Source organism: Phaenicophaeus curvirostris, chromosome 4 (assembly GCF_032191515.1).
Source record: "Phaenicophaeus curvirostris isolate KB17595 chromosome 4, BPBGC_Pcur_1.0, whole genome shotgun sequence".
Lineage (NCBI taxonomy): Eukaryota > Metazoa > Chordata > Aves > Cuculiformes > Cuculidae > Phaenicophaeus > Phaenicophaeus curvirostris.
In genome coordinates, this window is record NC_091395.1 from 59,335,462 (window position 1) to 59,354,873 (window position 19,412).

At 41.5% G+C, this 19,412-nt stretch overlaps 2 protein-coding genes across 4 annotated transcripts in view; both read left to right on the forward strand.

The window, feature by feature from the left end:
* The window catches only part of CCDC149 (coiled-coil domain containing 149), a 457,725-nt gene that overhangs the window by 436,596 nt on the left and 1,717 nt on the right, over positions 1-19,412 (forward strand). The window lies entirely within an intron of this gene.
* The window catches only part of PPARGC1A (PPARG coactivator 1 alpha), a 365,245-nt gene that overhangs the window by 278,157 nt on the left and 67,676 nt on the right, over positions 1-19,412 (forward strand). Inside the window, exon 1 of one of the 3 annotated variants that reach the window (XM_069856204.1) lies at positions 17,709-17,935. The exons of the other annotated variants lie outside the window; for them this stretch is intronic. Coding sequence (XP_069712305.1) covers positions 17,888-17,935 — 48 coding nt within the window. The 5' untranslated portion in view covers positions 17,709-17,887. Of the gene's footprint in view, positions 1-17,708; positions 17,936-19,412 lie in introns of those variants that run through there. 3 annotated transcript variants of the gene reach the window in all.

The following is a 19,412-nucleotide window of genomic DNA, read 5'->3' on the forward strand; positions in this document are numbered from 1 at the left end:
CCCTGTGGCCTTCCCACTGTTCTCACCCGAATCAAGCTTCACTTTTTTCATGAGGGGCCAGGCAGTTTGCTGTGCAACTCCATCCACCTCTCCCTGGAGCAGCTTTGTTAGGTTTCCCATAATTATGGTTGATGTCTTTCAAAAAATATTGCATGTTAAGTTTTATGTTCCTTTTTGACACCTTGCGATAGGGTTTCTTTCAGCAAATCACTATGTGCAAAATGTGGAAAGACTGCAGCTGTAAAATTAATTTCATTTGTATTTAGCCAGGTGTGGGTATTAAGAGACAACCAAAAGCTGGCATCATAAATCCTCTTCCAAGAAAGGAAAAAAAAAAAAAGTTAGTATCTGCATTCTGTATTTCTCTAGTCTTTCAGGCTCTTCTTTGTTGTTTCAGTGCTGCCAGGTTCCTCATTTTGTCTGCTGCTGGTTTGCGTGCTGATTTAGTAGCTACAATGGTGTACCCTCCCTCCTTTCCTCCTTCCCTTCCTTCTTCTCCTTCTCCAATATAGGAGCAGACAACCTGAAAAATACTTTTATCAATACGTATTTTTACACTTGCAACCTGCTCTGCATCTGGTGATTCCATGACAATTGTTGTATCCAACCACATTTTTTTCAGCATGGGGTACCTCTTTTTCTGTGTAATATCAACAGAGATGCTTTCTTTATATACAGTTTTGGGTTTTTAGAGATAGCTCCAAAATAACCTGCATGTCCCAAAAAGTCATACTCTACTTGGAGGAGGATCTGGGTTTAGCACAGGGAGCTGGTGCTGCTGTCAGGGCTTTTGTGGGTGGTGTGGTATGCTGGGCTAAGTTAGGCACCAGCATGGGTCTGAGAGTAGGTATGAGGATGAAGAGGTGCTACTTTTGCACAGAGCCCTTGTGACTCCACTGACATTTCTACTTGGAAGATTCCCCTTTTTAAGGGTGAGAAATAGTTCAGTTTGTCTGCTTGGCCCTCTGTGATATATTCCTACCTCATACTAATGCCAGTGGTATCAGATTGTTCTAATTATAAATGTGACAGCTCTGAGAATTTGGATTTTAAAATCTTGGGTTTTTTTCATGTGACATTTTGCAACTCCATATCAGGAAAAGTTATTAGTTCACTTAACCAGGTTAGAAGGCAGTGCATTAGCCACAGAAGAACCTGGTCTGCACCTGGATTTGAGCCAGAGAGTACATCTGCTATATATCTCGGAGAGAAAAACAACAGTATCCTATGCTGTGAGATTGGTATCAGCAGGGTCCCCTGTTTCCAACCATGCACATTTGCTCTAAGTCATGAAATTAATTAATGGAGAAAATTTCTTGTAAAATAGAGCAGCAGTTCTGATTTACATGACTTCTGTGCGTTTGCAAGTATTTTTCCCCCTATGGCTAGAGCTATATTAACAGACTTTGTTCCAATAAATGAGTGAACTTAGACGCATGTATTAGACTAAGATTTCAGGGATCTAGTCTCTGCAACAACTTTGGCATTCCCTCCCATTTATTTATTTTCACTGATCCCCCTCTTTGTGCCGATTCTCTCCCGTCCAGCTTAGCTACTAAGCAACCTCTTCAGTCGCTGCAGTGAATCAGCATTTCTGGCAGGCTCCTTGCTCCTGTGTGCTGCCTCCAAGCACGACGCCGGTGCGGTGCTCAGACCCCTCTTGGTCTTGTTCACTGCTGAAGGAGCAGTGCTTGGCCCTTAAGGCAGAAGTTTTCTTGCAGTTTTACAAAATAGCAAATACTAGATCAAAAAGTCATGCTGGCTTTCAATTCCTTTTAGAAGAAGATTTTTGTTATCAGTGATCCAGAGGATATTTGCAGCTTCGTTTAAGCACTGTGTGGGCATTTGGATGGTTTGTAGTAAGTGTAATAAATATACTAAGAAAATAAATTGAAAGCAGACACATTGTGCTTGGAATAGATAGACCTTGTAAGATTCACAAATTTTGAGAAACTCTCTGAAATAACTGCAAAATAATAAAGAAAAATCGCATAAACACCTGAGCTGTCTCCCCTCCCCAAGCTTGTTTTCAAATCCTTTTGTCAGTTGTGTTCCCTATAAAAGAGAGGAAGAGATGTGAGTTCTTGTATTTATTTCATTACAAGGAAGATTTTCAAGCCCAGGAAGGTCTCTCACTGCAGGTAACCCCACCACCACCTCCCCCCAAAGATGCTAGACTTCCATGTGGACCTTTGGAAATCTTCCCCAAATTATTCACATCTTCTTTGGTCTGGCAATATAGAGAAAGAGGACATTTGTAGATCCTTTGCTTGGAATGAATAATGCTTGTAACCACAGCTAATCTCACCGAGCTAGTTGGCAAATAAAGGTGTTATTGAATTAAAGGCTCAGAGCATGGCCTGCAAGAAAGGATAAATCCTGCTTTGCTGGAATATGTGGTAAGGCTGTTGTTGACGGGGTTTCAGAAGGGCAGGATCAAACTCTGTGTTTTGCTTTGAATGCATTTTTCTTAAATTGTACAGAAAATTAAAATAATTTGCTTCCAGAAGAAGTTCCTCATAACCAGGGCAGCAGCAATAAACAGCAGGATTCACAAGTCCTGAGCTGTATTATTGTTGTTTACCATTGAATAATTCTTTCTCCTCTTACCTTTAAATCTGAAGTCAAATCTCACCTCAAATCCTTTGTATGTGTTTTCATGAGTGGTTCTGTAGGCATTATTTTCCTTTACTTTCATTGATGCAAATAGTTAAATGACTGAGGGAGCTGGAACCAACTAGTATTACTGTTCTTCATCAGATAATTGTCGCTTTGCAGGCCTAATATGCAATGTGTTGATTTGTGCTTTTGTTATATTAAGGAGTTTATACCTTATACTAAACCTACTGTAGATGAGTCTCTTGTATGCAGTTCACTGGATGTCTTGGATGAGGTTTTCAAAGCGATATCAACCTTGCTCTGCCTGGGGACTCAGTCCTGCAGAAAATCACGATACAATATACGCATGTAATGCCTGTCATCTCAAGTGAGACACTAGGTACCTCCAGAGTGAAACCATGAGCTCCTGGTGTTGGCTCTGAAGTACCAAAGCTCCTTAGAGATTGCTGCACAACATACGTTGTTCAGTAGAGCACTACACATCTCAGATGGCAGTCAGATGTGTCTCTTTCGTACCTTATATGCTGGAATGTTCTCACCTCTGCTGTGCAGTAAGTTGTATGAAAGACTGTATGCAGGTGTTGGCCCACAAAGGGATGTGTGAATACAAATGGAGCCTGTATTTTCAAAAGTAGCCCATTGTCTTGGGGATTAATGGAAAACTTGATCATCCAGTTATTGTCTGCAACTGCCTATCCTGTGAATACACCAAGTATTCTATGCCTAGTGGTGTGGGTTTGTGTTTTTTAAGGTGATGGTTGTGGAGAGGATTATCTTTTTTTCTTTATTTTGCTAAGCCAATTAGAAATGTTTAAGACTAGGAGGTGTTTTTCTAGGTCTTATGATCCCTTTATTTAAACAACAGAGGGATGAATTAAGAAAGAAAACAGACTACAGAATAAGCTGTGTAAATAAAATGCAATAACTAACTTTTGGTGTGGTAGCATCTTGCTGAGCAGTCTGATTATTGACTACCTAGCCAGTTCTGCTGATACGACCAACATAAATTAATCTTTGCTGCTGTTTTTTACCAATGCTAATGCCATAGAATCAGAGGAGCTCTAGGAAAGGAGAGTTGGATTCAATTCTGGTTCATGAATCACATATTGAATTGTCAGGAAAGGAACAAATTCTGCCCCAATTGCCACTATAACAATGATAGGTTGTACTCATGTGTCTCAGGGCAGAATATGGTCTGAAATGAAATAGATGAGGTCAAAGTCTGTTTTCATTGATCACAGAGGAGGCAGTGAAGCTGTAGAGGCAAATGTGACAGCAAAATATTGTCAGCAAGGCTATTCCTCTTGCCAGTGATGCATCATGGCAAAAAGAAGGCTGTTTGATTTTCAACTTCCATGATGTGTTGGTTGGGTTGATAAAAAAAAAATAACCTTTCTGTAAGCAAGCAGATTGAACTGAAAGTAAAACACAGTGATTGACACTGAGTTGCAAGATGCTATTTATATGCAGCCTTTTTGCATGGAAAAAAGGGCCATTTTGTTTTTGCTGGGGAAAGTATTTTTTTTTTTAACTTGTACTTTTAGGATCTTGCAAAAGGGAGATCAGGAATGTGATTCCAGGAATAATCATCTTTTATTCCTACATATATTCTGCAGCCCATTCCATAAAGATAGCAATAATAAAAAAGCAAGGGATGCAATATGAGAAATAACTTACTTTCTGTTAGGGCGGATGGCTTTATAGAACAGATACTGAAGCAGTGAAGAACTGAAAGTGGTTTCTGAGAAGTGTTGACCTCCTTTCGTGCCACTTACTGTGAATTAAAGCTGTGAGTGAGAACTAGTTTAGGCATGTGGTACAGCACTTACAGCAGCTGCTGCCAAGGAACAAGATTTGTGTTTCTAAGGAAAAGCAACAAAAGAAAATGGTTTAAGAGGCAGTGGCTGTCACTGTGTAAAAAAAAAGTATGTATGTACAGATAGGAAAGAAAGGCTGAATTGGGTTATTCTGTACGCAGGTTAGTGTATGTGTGAATTCTTGTAATGTGAGATTCCAAATCAAACAACGGTGGATTGTGCAGGGTTTAGCATATCTTACACTGTTAGTTTATGAAGTCAAGCTAGCTAAAAGCAGTTGTGACCTCCTCTAAGCCCGTGATTGACTGTTGTTTGTCATTCTTACCGGCATTATTAGTAACAGTGACCTGCTATAGGAAAGGATACATTTAGAGCTAGGAAACTGGGGTTTTGTGGCTTCTTGGAAATCCTTTCTTAGCAAACTAAAAAGCAAAAATCTTCAGCACTTCTAAACCAAAGCTGCCAAGCAGTATCACTTACCACTACCTTTAGGGTTATAAATATCTCAGGACGTGACATCCACTTACTGATTTGTAGCAAAGATGTTATGAGAATTGTTCATGGACTGAAGTTTCATTAAGGGATGAAAACCGTAGCAAAACACTGAGGAAAAAATATTGCTATATTTACATAGTGTCTTAGCTCCTTTCCTCCCCCTCCCCAGGTTGGAAAGGGAACCACCCTGGAGACATGGTGCTATTGGAAAGCACGTGATACTGTACATATTTACGCAAAGCCCGTATCTGATTGAGATTGGGCTATGAGACCCGTGAGTTCACAAGTTTCTTCATCATACTCTCATGCATTAAACATGTGTTTGAACTCTGGCTTGAAAGCTGTGTGATCTTATGATAGACATATTTATGTAATAGTTAAATGAATGATCATGCACTCTCCAACTCCTTTTCCATGCAAATGCAGAGGAAATTGAATATTATAATATTTCAGTGAGATGTCCTCAATAACAAATTACTGTTTAAAATAACCAATATTTGTGTGTATATCAATTGCCTAGCAGTTATTTTTGTCTGCTATTTGCATGATATGGAAAAGACTTTTTCTAGCAAATGTTTTAAGCTACTTGGTGTTGCTTTCCTTTTGGAATGATCACAAGGGTGCGCATTTAGGGACGTATTTTCCATCTGGTTTTTTGAAGCTGGCAAAGCACATAAATTGGAATAGAAAAGAAGAAGTCTGAAAGTACCCAGATTTGAACTGGTATGTGTTTGAACCATTCTAGGATTTCTTCTTCTGTAGCAGTTGGTAAAAGTGAAGGACTATATTGTGCCCTTGGATGCAGTATACAGGCAGGCAATGCTCAAGGCCAGTGGGAGCCCTGTGTGAATGCCTAGAGGCACGCGGGGGGGCTCCAAGAGCTTTACAGTTACCAAGACAGAACCCGGTTTGATGCAGTCTTGGGCTGTGCAGGCTTATTTGATGTGCATCACCCTCAGGGCCCTTTTGCAAATTCCTGGGCTTCTGCATTTCTTCGTAGAGCCTTGAGCAGTGCACCTGCCTGAGCGACTTGCTGAGTCTTTTGTGTCCTGCAGTGGTGGGCACGGGGCTGCCAGCACAACTGGGCTGTGTGGACTTGCCTGAACATCCCTGTGACTTTTGCCAGAGCATCAGAACTTTGCAGGCCGAAGTCAAGCTTCATTGCAGCTGTAGGCTACATGGTTGGGGTCTGAACTTCCACACAGAGCAGCACTGGCATAACTGTGCTTCTTTTCAAAGCTCGGATCATCACCTGGTCATCTGTGGGTTTCCCCACACTCCCTCTGCTCATCCAGAAGAACTGCCTTAACTCCGCACACCAGCTCATGGTTTAGATGTGACTGGTTGCTGCACATGGTGAATAAGGACGACAGAATCTGGCCATATTGCTCTGGCATGGGCCTGGTTTACTGCCATAATTTCTCCCAGGTGGGAATTTTGAAAGTACCAAAATGCTTGGGGATAGGGAGTCAATGCGACTGCAAGCAACTGGGGAAAAAAAGGCTCTAAGAAATGTGAACTTCTTCTGAACCTTGCTGGAAATCCTCTCTAACTGGGGACTAGAGCAGATTCTGAAACTTGTTTAGTAGTGTCCCTGATGTCTAATTCAGGCTCGAGAAAAGAACTGCATTTCTTTTTGTCACAGTCTCAAGTAGGATAGCCACACTGTGGCTGCTGAGCTGCTTATGTCCTCTGAGCGGTTCAAGTGTAATTTCTGAGAATTTTTTCTGAGAACAACTGGAAATTTTTTTGCTAATGGCTAATAGATTCTAGTGGGCAAAAAACCCATACCAGTGGGTGTTGCTGAACACAGCACTGCTGGGTCACTGTAGGCTCTAGCTAATTTCCAGCAGTGCGCAGCTCATAGTACAGAGGGAGCCACCAGTATCTCGTGCTTCAAGATCTCCTTCATTTTGATTCTTTAGGGTATATGATATATTTAGGGACATTTTTGGCCTTATGTCATACATTTTTTTAAATGGACTGCCCATCACTACCCTAGAAACAGAAAAGTAACAGCTAGAAAAGAATTCTTGGGTTATCTGTTTGATCTTCATGTGCTAGCACCATTTTTTTTCCTGTAAACCACACAATGCTGTAATATATGATTGATATTAATTAGGTTTCTGCAAAGTACTGCCCTCCTCAACTTGAACTGAACCAGAAATAAATATATTGCCATATATTAACATTTTATTAGTTGAGAAGAAGAATAGGATGAAGGCACCTATGTGAAATCCAAAGTATGAGCTTCAGATTGAATTAATGCCAGCAGTGCCTTGAGATTAATTTGGTTACTATGGGTACAGAATAAGAAATAGTATACCATAATGTAACTATGTTTACTGATTCATTTCTGGCATTAAAAACTAAAACCACATTATATATGCAACCATAGTCTTTTCTTCCTTGGAAGAAGAAGGTGGGTACATTTTAGTAATTAAAGTGAATGTTGCCCTCTGAAAAGTGCCAGTAGTTTGGAAGAAGAGCTGCTCTTCTTTTATAAGATCTGCCCATCACAAGCGGCAGAGCTGCAGTATACTAACAGAGACCTAAAAAGCAGACAAAATACTACCACCTCAGGAAGCTTCTGGTCTTCTACAGCTTCTTGTTAAATATCTCTTATAAGACCAGAACATCTGTTCCCATTCAACTGTGTTGGTCAAATATCAGTTTTCTAACTTCTGTCACTTCGTATCTTATCGGTATGTAGGAGAGGGAACAATTTTTGCACCTTAAGATGCTGAAAGCTGGGTAATAATAGAATAATGCAAAAAGAAATATATATATACATATATTCAGAAAGCAATTATTTCAAGGGGTTTCAGTTTTGACATGGCTAGATTAAGTATGAAGCTTTTTGCTTTTTATAGTTGCTGTCAAGAATGTTGTTAAATACTGATACCACCTCCTAAGAGAACAACTTTTAAATACCAAAATGAAAAGGATAAGCATTAAATATTTTGGTAGATATATTGTGCCATAATGTCTACTGCCTTGTTCTTAATACAAAGCACAGTAGGGCTTAATTAAAAAGTGATTGTACGATCTATCACAAACCTGCATTAGGGATATGGATGCCAAGAAAATTAAGTTGAATAGGTGGTGATAATGAAATCAATATTTTATTGAATAGTTTTTATTCCTATGCCTTTGTTTGCTAGTCTTGCCTCCCTGTCAGCAGGTAAGACATTTGCCATCCAAAATTCTTTGAAAGAATTCATTTAGTCTGATTCTGCTTTGTTTCACTGTTCAGTCAGTGTAAGTTATTTTGTTTATTTTTTGACAGAGTAAAATGCCTTGATAAACTTTTGACTCTGTTGGACTAGGGCATGACGGTAAACAAAGAAAAGCAAGTCCTTTCAAGCTCCCTCCTGCTAGGAGTAGGTAGCTAATAACTGGTACAAGGGTGATTTTCTGTTTCATGTAAGCAAAAGTCACAGTCACTCCGAGCCTCCAGGGCAGCCCAGCAACCTGCTTCAGTACAGATTTCTCCTGTTCCAGATCCTGCTGAAGCTTCAGGACCTGCTAAGCAGAGTGTTTAGCAGTAGAGAACATGAAAATATATTCACTGAACCATAATACCCAGTGAAGAATGTATACAATAAAAGTAAGTGTTTGTACAGCCTGGGCCAAAATCACCCTTGTTATAACTTCATCACCTTAAATGCTATTGATTTTTCAGGTACCACTGACCTGAAGTTGCTAGGATGAATTTGACCTATACTGTTAAGGCCAAGCAGAATCACAATTTAGAAAGTGCAATGCAAAGAAATAGTTACCGTGTATTCTGCTGTCTTGTAATTCTACACCAGCTGCTCAGAGTTCAGTGCACTGTTGGAGAGTCTCATCTTTAAACGGGTGGAAGTGTTTCTGCAAGCACTGTAGCAAACAACAAGACAAAAGATCTTATTGTTCCCCCTCATAGTTTTGAGTGGTATGCTGCAAACCAGACTGCTTGCTTTTTCTGAGCGCAGCTTCATTTTCACATCCACACGTAATAGGTTCAATGTTGACAGCGTCCTTTTTGTGACAAACTCAAACAGATAAAAGGGAAGGCAGTTTCTGATGATCTTGCTGCATGTCCCGAATGAAGATGTATCACGTACTGCAACGCCCTGCACATGGCAACTTGCAGCTTGTCTCGTGCCCGGGCGAGATATGCAACATGGGATAATGTGTTAGAGGAGAAGACAGGCACAGCATAAGGCTCTGAAAGCCATGAGAGGCACTGAAAGCTTGTGTTTCTGGTATGCAGCAGTATAGATATTTGAAAGGTTAGATTCAGTCTATTTTTAGGTAGCCTTCACATTGGGACTGATCTAAAAATGAAGGTGATATAAAAATTGCACGTTTCTCTAATGATTTGTCAGAGATTTTGACAAAATGCATAAGAAAGGCTGTTCTATGAAATGGAGAGGTTGGTTGTTTTTTTTTTTCTGAAGTATAGCTGTGGCTCTTATTTAGAAGAGGAGTCTTTATATTCTTGATTAAAATGCCAGTACCGTCTATTTCACTCCAAGATCAGCATTTTCAGAATTTAGTGAAGTTAAAGAAATATGACTTTCCCACTTATTGTTTGGGAAGATTTATTCACTTGTGTAAATGAATTTTAAAAAATTGGCAAGGCTTTTTATCTCTTATAAAATAAATCTGAAGATAAATTATCTTTTCCGCTAACATCACCTATCATTAAAGTGGCTAAATGAAAATCAAAATGTGTTGCTATTTAGTGCCTGCTTGCCTTTTTACGGGAGATGAAATTGAGCATGTTTACTGGGCAGGAATTGTCATCAATGCCTGGATTTATGGCATTGTCCAGGGTGCAAATTAACAACTGCGTTGTGTTTCCTGCACTCTTCCTGGAAGATGGTAGCCCTGTCTCCCCAAAGTGTACGTCTCCAGCTTGCTGTGCATGCTCCTACCCTGCCTTAAAGAAAACCTGCAAACAATGTAAATTGTACTGCACTGCACTGAAGTGCAAACATTTTTCCATGTCTTTGTAAACAGGAGTGCGTGTGAGCATGAAACAGCTGGAGGTCTACCTCCAGAAAACCCCCAGGGATGTGTCACACTCATTTCTCCAGTCTATGCAATCTCAGTTTAATAAATTGGTTATAATATTATGATGAAGTGCTCTTTGGTGTTCGGTTGCTGTTTTTTCAGAGGGCTTTTTGCATAGCAACTGGCAACATAAATTAAAATAATCTTCTGTTCAGACAGTTTCCTATTTTTATTTGGTTCTTTGTTCCTCAGAAAGGAAGGGAAAGCCTGCAGTGGGCAAAAGGAGAAGGTGCTCTCCAGTAAAGTCTTTCTTCCAGTGGAAATTCTACACTCTCCATTCAATGCTTTTGGTTAAATGCATTGTGGTTAAATGCATTGTCCTGGCGTGCTGTTCTGCATGTGGTGTTATAGAGAACAGACGCAACAAATAAAGTTTAAATGTGTCAGACTGTCAGGAATTTTATGATGGTAGAGATCCATTAGGGACAAACATGAAAGTAGCAAACTTGTCTTATCTGTTGCTTGGTATGAAATATTGTCTTTTGGGGAGGAGGTATGAATCTTCGCTAATAGCCCTTTATAAGTAATTGTGAAACTAACCAGTGCCCCAGGCCAAAGGATGTTCAGCAAGTACTAAATTTCTCAGGAACAAAGATATCCAAAATGGTCATACCTGATGCAATCCCTGTTCCATTCACTGGGGAAAGTTGGGGAAACCTAAGTAGTATGAAAATTTTAAGAAAGGTGGAAACGTGTGGAGGACTTTCTGCTTTGAAATGTCTTTGTCCCACCTTCGGTGATAAGGTCTGATTCAAAGACTGACTAAATCCATTAAAAAATTCCCATTCCATTCCAAAGGACTTAGAGCCATCATCCCTTCCAGCCCCTTTAACACCCCTTTTACTTTACTACATTTTCTTATATAGATATGCAGGCAAGTGATTTGGATAGAATAAAATTAAAACTAAATTAAACTAAACTGAACTAAACTAAACTAAAATGAAATAAAATAAAACAAAACATTAACTCAGCCCAAACCTTTCTATGGCTAGCAGTACTAGTTTATTTGGCCTTGAGTCAAAGGTGGAAGTACTGACAAATTTCTCGTCAAAAGCATCGCTGGAGGACGGTCAGCCCCCAAAGATTTACAGCTGCATTTGGTACAGCTAATAACCTCTGGGCTAAATGCTTATCTCCCTTTATTTCAGTTATCTGAATTGGGGATGGAGGGAGGATGACATCTCTTGCCATTTGTGCAACTTTTTTAGATTAATATTGCAGCTTCAAGAAAAATGAATAATTGGACTTCTGAGCAGAGAGTGGAACCACAAAACCCATAGGGATTCCTCTAGCACTAGTCACTAGTTTGCATATTGCAAGTTAACTGCAATCCATGAAGGGTTCTGGCTAAAATTAACTTCAGGGCTCGATTTTGGCTGGCAGGAACTACTAGTTAAGAGGTCAGGCAAAGCTGATCCTTCAGGAGGCTTGTCTGTGGGAGATGGTGTTGGCTGTTGCAGTGAGGTTACTCCGTTTCCTCTTGGCCTGGTCTTCAGCTGGCACAGGAAAATGGGGTGCTGGGGCTGTGGGCAGCTGGGGGAGGGGACATTTGCAGTGGTCCAGGATCATCAGAGGCCAAGCAGGGTGTGCTGGCTGCTGCACGTGTGAAGCTCTGCTGCCCACCAACAGCAGTCTCTGCAGGAGCTCATTCTCCTCCACAACCAGGCATAACACTATAAAGGGTGACCTGGTGCATAAGCAGATTTAAAAAAACAAACAAACAACTCGGGTTCTTTTGTGTTATATATTCATTTTATTTTGTTTGCCTAAAATTGTAGCAGAGCAAATGTGTGGCCCGCGTTGCTAAAATCCGATCAGATGACTACAGTTCAGAATTATTTCACATTATGCTTTGTTTCAATATGAAAAATGCCAAGAGCTAGGCCCAAGAAAAAAAGGCTGACTCAGTTCCACTGAGCTCTGTCTGAAGAAAGTCTTATTTGAAGATGAGATGTGTTGGTAAGGCTGTCTGTCATCTCTAGTTTATTAAAAAAAAATTGCTAGGAGGCACTAAAGCTGTCCACTGCCTTTCCCTCTGTTCCTTCATTCAAAGGTGGTTCGTTCACATCGACTTTACCATAGCAGTTTTGTGTAAAACAAGATTTGATATTAGAGTATTTAAAGGTTACTGTTCTCTCCAGTGCTGTGCTGCAGACTTGTGTGTGCTCCACGGCAATCGCCTTCCTAGCCATTTTAGGCTATGTTATGGAAATCTGGGATTTTTTCCTTTCAGTAACCACCACAAGTCTTGGTGTGGAGCTAGCAGGGAGAGGGGAGAGTGCTCTGCTGTGCTGCTGTGGCAGCCCAGGCATCACAGCTTCCCTCCAAGCTGGGAGATCCTGGATTGGTGGCTAAATGGCTAGGTAGCGGAGCAAGCCCTGAACAGCCAGGTGGCAGCCTCTGCGAGGGATGGTAGCTTTGGAACAGCCTTGGCCCCCACCAAATTGCTTTCCGTTGCATCATGGAATGTTTTCTGTACCCTAAGGTATCAAATCCATGGCGGTTGTTCCTGGGATCATCCTTTTCAGACAGCAGACTCAGAAAAAGTTAGTGAAAACTAGACTGGAACTAATGATGAATAAGTCAGGAAGCAAGAAGTCCAGGGTAATGCTCCAGGTGCCACAGGGAAGATGGTCCAAGGTGGATGTTAATTAGGGTAATGAGAAGGATCTGGGTAGGGGTTTTCCAGGGCCCTGCAGAGAGTTACAAATACAAGGTGTATGCCTGAAGTTTCCTCAGGTTCTACTGCTATGTGTCTGGAGATGAAGGCGATGATTGCCCATCCCCAGAAGGGGTTGTCTGAGCATCCTAGCAAGGCTGGAAGGGAAAGAGAAGGGGTACAACTTCTGAGTGTGGGGGTATGCTCCCAGCCACTGAACAGGAATGCCAGAAGTCATTTCCCTGGGTCTGATAATATCAGATATGAACAGATTTTGGTCTCTTCACTTAAGGGCATAAAAGGAAAAGAGAGGGGAGAAGAACTTCATGATTTCTTTTGTTCCAAGGAAATACCAGTGGTGAGGTGAGTAAAGGAGAGATGATGAAGGTCTGATGTGGTCCTGCCTGCTCTGCCAATGTGCAAGTCACAAAACAGGAGTATGTTTCCTTGGCTTGCCTGGGTGTCTGTGCTCAAACAGCACCAGAACCTCCCCAAGAAACTGATGTGTTTACATTGTTCTCTTTTTCAAACATATAGGGGCAATAAATTTAAATATAGATGCTCTTTTACAGATTAGTCTCTCTGTGAAAGAGTAACACCTGAGTAAAAGACATTGTTCATGTTGCTTTTAACAGGCCTGACAAGCTGGATTTTCCTGCAAATCATAGGAAATGAGGGTCCTGGAGCACATACGCTCCAAGTGTTCGGGGGAACAAGTGACAAATATATTTTTTATGTAATCAGCTGGAGTGGCTTTGCTTTTCTTGTTTTAATAATGACTAAGTGAATTATGCTTGTGAAGAGAGAGATGCTCATGGAAGTATGAGAAAATGTAGGAAGACTTCTGCCTTTGCTTTGCTCAGGCAGTCCTGGAAGGATTTACAAAAGCATCAATTTATTAAGAACTGCACGTCTCTCAACCTGGTTAACACTGAATATTGGTTATTCTGCACTAATAGTGAATATTTAGAGTTAGGTCTCTTTACGTTTGAAGAAGCAAGTGACTTCCCATGGCATTCAGTGCTGTTTATTTGAACCTTCAGTCTCTGGAGGCATATGTGGCAAAATTCAGCCTGGTGTCAGTAACTTGAGTAACACATTGCTGTTCGGAGAAAGTTATTTTGGACTCTAATATACAACTGCTTAGACAGTAGCCTGTGTCCCAAAGCTGGGCCAGGAATTAGTTTGGCACATATCTCTTGAGTTTTTGAGAGAGATGGTACCAGAGCACCGTTGTAGTCTTCATCTGTGTAAAACAAAACCTAAAACAATCAGTTCATAGCTGCCCTTACAAAATCGGAGAGGGCACACTGCTTTATTCCACTGTAGAATTACTGTCCCAATGGATGGATAAGTTCAAGAAGTTTAGCTCACGGGTTTATGCTGTTCAGGGTGTATTATAGGTATGATAAACTGGATAAATAAGGAAAAGAAGCTGAGAAGGAAAAAAAGAGCAAACAAATAAGGTAGAAGTGGAACAGAGAATAGAGTGGAAAATAAATACAGGATTGTGCAAAAAGATGAGTAAAGGTGCACAGAAGGAAGATTTCTAATAAGAAATTAATAGCGTACGTATACTTTATATGGAACACTATTCAAGCTAGCACACCTTTGGACTGCAATTTGCTCTTTTATATACAGCATTGGCTGATCTATTGTAAGGCCATTCACTCTTGGAGGGTCAAGTGAAAGGAGTTGAACTGGTATGAAACTGGTTTGCAAACCTCACATTGCTGAAACTCCAGCACTTTCTGAAAATCAGCAAGTACCATAGTCTTGGGGGGGCAAGGAAATAAATTCTTTCTGCCTCAGTGCCATGGTGAGTGAAGGGACTAAATTTCGGATTTCAAAATCATGAGGGCTCTGAAATCAGTAGGTTGTTTGAGAAATCTAAATTACAGAGAATAAAAACATATGCATAGTTAGAAAATGTGGGTGAAAGAAGAGGAGAAAGAGATAAAATGAATGCTGAATCCAGGAAAAATAATCAAGGACAGAGGGCTTGAAGGGCTTGAATTCTGGAATTCTGTTCCCTGTTGTTGCAGGCAGCAACAGTCCTGGTAAAAAAAAAAATAAAAAAATCAGGATTTGGGAATTTGTGCCCAAATGCTGTTGGAAGGCTTGCCAGAGCTTTCCTGAATTATGGCCATTGAAGAAGTAAGGCAAAATTTGGGAATCGCTGACAATAGGTACAGAGTAACCTGAAAACAGGGACAGTGCAGTGATTGAGTAGTTGGTCTGATGGCAGGTATTTCAACAGGGCAGACTGAGCCAAGCGGATCCACAGACTTCACCAGCTGAAAGAAGGTTTTCTTTATATGTGCGTGTTATGGAACCAAGTACTGTCTGCATGCTCAGCTATTGCCCCGGGGAAGATATTTGTGCAATTCTTCAATGTTGTCAAAACACAAGGGGAGAGCATTCCTAAAGTTACTAGGGAACATTCAGAAGACAAGGTTTCCTTTGAGGAGAGCAGCTTAGGTGCTGGCTGAGTTCACAGCCTTCATTTACACATGCTGAGGCTGCACCGTTTCCAAACTACATTGTCAGTGCAATTGCCTTCATTGCTTTTCTCCTCTTACAGATGCTGTGCTCTAAAAAAAGTGCATTAAGAAATGTGGGAATAAAGATCCTACTGAGTAAATTCATACTACGGTTTGGGTTGGACACTTCTATTTAAAAAAAAAAAATAAAATGTTCTTCCCAAGCAATGGGGAAGCCTTGTTGAAGCCTAGCAGTCTTTTGGAACCATGCTTGGCATCCGTTCTAAGTAATGCTGGAAGCACCAGCAAAGTTAAAGCTGTAATATGGACAGGGCCATAGGAAAGCTCTAGGGGAATCTGATATTATTACCTATTGCTGTCTGCCGTGCAGTAGGAAAGTTCTCCAATCTCTGAAGCTTGTATGGTTAGAGCACCGCTAAGGTCACAGTTTATATTTATCAGTTAACTTGCTAATTTGAAGGGAAAGCAATGAAGTGGAAATGTAGAAAATAGAAACAACATGAGCAGGTCAAAATATCCAAAACAGCAATATGAAATGTTCCAGTGTAAATACATTTCTATAAAAGGTGTGAATGAAACTTCAAAAAAAACAGATGATGGATTCGGCACAGTCAATGAACACAATTATAAGTAGGTATTGAAGGAGAATATTCCACCAAGCATGGATCCACAGATAATAATTAATAAGAACTGACTCCACTCCAGGCAGGCAGGTGCGTAGCATTATTTCACAGTTGACTGTTCAGGGGGTAGAGGTACTCACCTTTGCCCCAGATCTTAATAATTTACTGCAGTTTTATCATTAAATCAGCATATAATTGGGAAGGAAATGAGGTTTTTTTCATTGTGAGAGCAAAGCAATACCGTTAATTTAATCATTTGTAGGAAAGGCTTTCTGTAGTCATTCGGTATTTTGTTGTGTTTTTTTTAATTAAGTAAAGTAAAAACAATGCCATTTTTGTCATCTGTGCTTGGTGAAAATACAACAGTGTGATGTGATTTGCAACTTAAGCACAGGCTGGGAAAACCGTACATTTTATCAGGACTGGCAATAATGAATTACAAGCGAACACAAATAAGCTAAGAATATATCTGAGACCTCCTACCATTTCTAAAGTTTCCAGTGTCTGCTGGAAAAAGGCTATTTCAAGAATTGTAGTTCTTTTTACTTATTTTTTCTCAGCAAAATCACCGTAGCCTTGTATAATAATTGAATTCATTTAGCCTTTAGAATAGTCAAGTTTGCAAATAACAATGAAAATGAATATTTCATGACAAGGAGGATGATCAATTATAGTTTTGTGACTTTGACTGGTAGCCCAGCACGACGGAGCCAGCGCTTACATTTCATGAGAATTTTTTGCACCCAGCTAATTAAAAAATGTGCAACTTATGACAACAAGCAGGCAGGTGGGGGATACTTAAACAAAACCTTTGTTTCCCCTGTTGTGGGCAACGTTTTGCAGTTTGATTTGGTCCCTGGAGTTTGTTGTGTTTGCAGTGCAAAGGGGCATCATAAACCAGTTGCACCTGCAGAAGTCCCTGTGATCTGGAAAAGGCTCTCATGAGGAGTCACTTCTGTTAGAAGAATTTCTGGATTTTCACATGGCACAAGGGTTTGATGGGGTTTTTTTGTTTTTTTTCTTTGATTGTCAATGAGAAAACGCTGAGGCCAGGTGAGAGGGGGCCGATGTGTGGTTTTTATACCGAAATGCACGCCGAGGCAGCGGTGCTGATAGGAAAAAGCAGTCACGGGTGTGAGCAGTTACGGGCAGTTCCTTGTAGCACCCTGGTTTCTGAGGGGGTAGACTGAGACGCAGAAATTATTGCAGAGCAGCTGAGGATCTAGTGATCTAGCGGGGAACAGGGCTCCCTCCTTGTAGCAGGTGAGGTAACTATGAATGTCTTTTTACAGAGACTTACACCATTCCTCGGAAACGCTGGGAGGGAGTAGAACTTGACTTGAAGGGTCATTGGGCACTGGTACAGGCTGCCCAGGGGGGTGGTGAAGGCACCATACCTGGAGGTGTGGAGAAGACGGATGGATGAGGCGCTGAGGGACATGGGTTAGTGGCTGATAGGAATGGTTGGACTCGATGATTCTGGAGGTCTTTCCCAAGCAAGTGGTTCTGTAATTTTGCTGATGCGTTTGGTGTGGACGAACTTATCTCGGTGAGAAACCATTAAGCTAAGCAAAATACTTCAAAGTGCAAAATCCCCGAGCGAAAAAAGAAGAAAACAAACCAAAGGGTACGAAGCTTTTGTAACTTTAGCTGAACTCTGGGACGGCCCCTCCGAGGGAAGCGGTGCCGGGGACTCGGCGGGTGCGCTTGGGCTATTCGGAGCACTTATGTTTTTCTTAAGGAAGGAAAGAAAGCGAGCCAGACTATAAAAAAAAAAAGAAATAAATCTGTGTATGGCGGCGGTGCGGGGGGGCGCGGGGCGTGAGGCGAGGGGCCGCGCGGGGCCGCGGGCGCCGCTTCCCTCGCTCGGGGCTGGGTCGGCCCCCGCGTGACGTCACGGGCCGGAGCGGCGGCACCGGCGGGCTGGGTGAGTGACAGCCCAGCCTACTTTTTAATAGCTTTGTCATGTGACGGGGAACAGTAGTAAGACAGGTGCCTCGGGTTCACTCTCAGAGAGGGTCTCGCCGCCTGCATGAGTGCCGGGTGCCTGCCTGCCGGGCTCTGCTCCGCGCTTCGCCAGCTCTCCTGCCGTCGCCCCGCAGCTGGATGGCGTGGGACATGTGCAACCAGGACTCTCTATGGAGCGACCTCGAGGTGAGGGGGGGTGGGTAGGTGGGGGGGCTCCTCGGGCACCGCCGACTTCGCGAACAAGTCCGAATCTTATCTCAACTCCGCTAAGTTTGCTATTTTAGGGTTACTCCGCGATGCCTTGAGCAAATCAAAGCCGAGCTCCTGTCATCGGTATCTCCTGCAGTTGGAAACTATTTCCATGTGCCTCTGGCTTGCTCTCCCGTCATATGCGATATTTGTGCTCTAAGATAGTGATATGAATCGGTGTCTGAAGTCTTTCCAGTGGCGTTTAGTGGCCTGGTTGGAAAAATGCCATGTTTATTTAGAACAAGATTAACAATTCTTTTTTTTCAAAGAAAAAAAAAAAAAGATAAAATTAACCGACGGCGTCGTATTTTAATTGCACGTTTCGTACTGCTCTGTCAAAGGTTTTCTCCTTGTTTATCAGCTGCAGAATTCAAACATGCACGCAAGAATGAATATCCTGTTGTTTGGCTTTAGATGCTTTTAAAAGAGATTTCTGGAAGGAGACGTTTCTCTGCTTCTTGCGATCCTGGAATAATGACGCTGTAGCTAATGTCCCGTAGAACAGGGTTTGCAGTCGATCCAAATAGTCCAGCAAATGGTTAAATCCCACTGTACAAGGGAGACAACAGGATGAACCATGAGAATAGAGTTTATGCAGGACTGTGTGAACTGCTGCTGCTGCCGTTGCTGCTGCTGCTTGTGTAAAAATAGACGGCAATACATCAAATCCACAGCTTCTGCTGGCTACAATTCATAGAGGGGAAAAAAAAAAAAAGGCAAAGCAAGCAGCTCCCTGGTAATCTCTGGAGTGAGGTTTAAGGGTTTCTGCATGTTTGCATTCGGCAAAATGGAGCGTTACCTGAAAGTTTGGGCAACTTGCAAAGCGAGGGAAACTTTCTTTGGACCCCATGGAGAGGAATCCCAAATACAGACCTGCTCAAAGGAGCTAACCCTCTGGCTGTGAGCTTGAAATAAGTGCTTAAAATGCTTCCCTCGGGCAATGGTGAGGGAAAAACAGGTTGCAGGCAATGCTTTTTAAGTAAGATGTTCATTGCTGTAGAGAGCTACACGTCTAAAGTAAAAATGTGCCATGTTCTCCGGTATACTTTTCCTATCTAGTGGAGCATGCATGCAGATTCTCAAGTCTTTTTGTCGTGTTTTAAATATTTGCAGCTTGCCATTGTATCCGCTGATTTCTGTTTGCATATTGTAATTGCTCTTATCTTGTTTTGATTTCTTGGTAAAGTGGAATAGATATGGATAATTCATATGTCCTGTAGCTATTATGAGTCAAGGCTGTAAGTGGATGACTTTCTGGCTCCAAAGTCCTAATTGTTTCTGAGTAGCTGGAGTATCCTGTGGGTTGTTGCCTGGCTTGTAGCATGGGTCTCAGCTGCTGTAGCTTCATTTTTCCATCATGTATTATTCCTAATGCTGCTAGGAGCTGATTGAGGAACCAGCTTGTATGGAAATA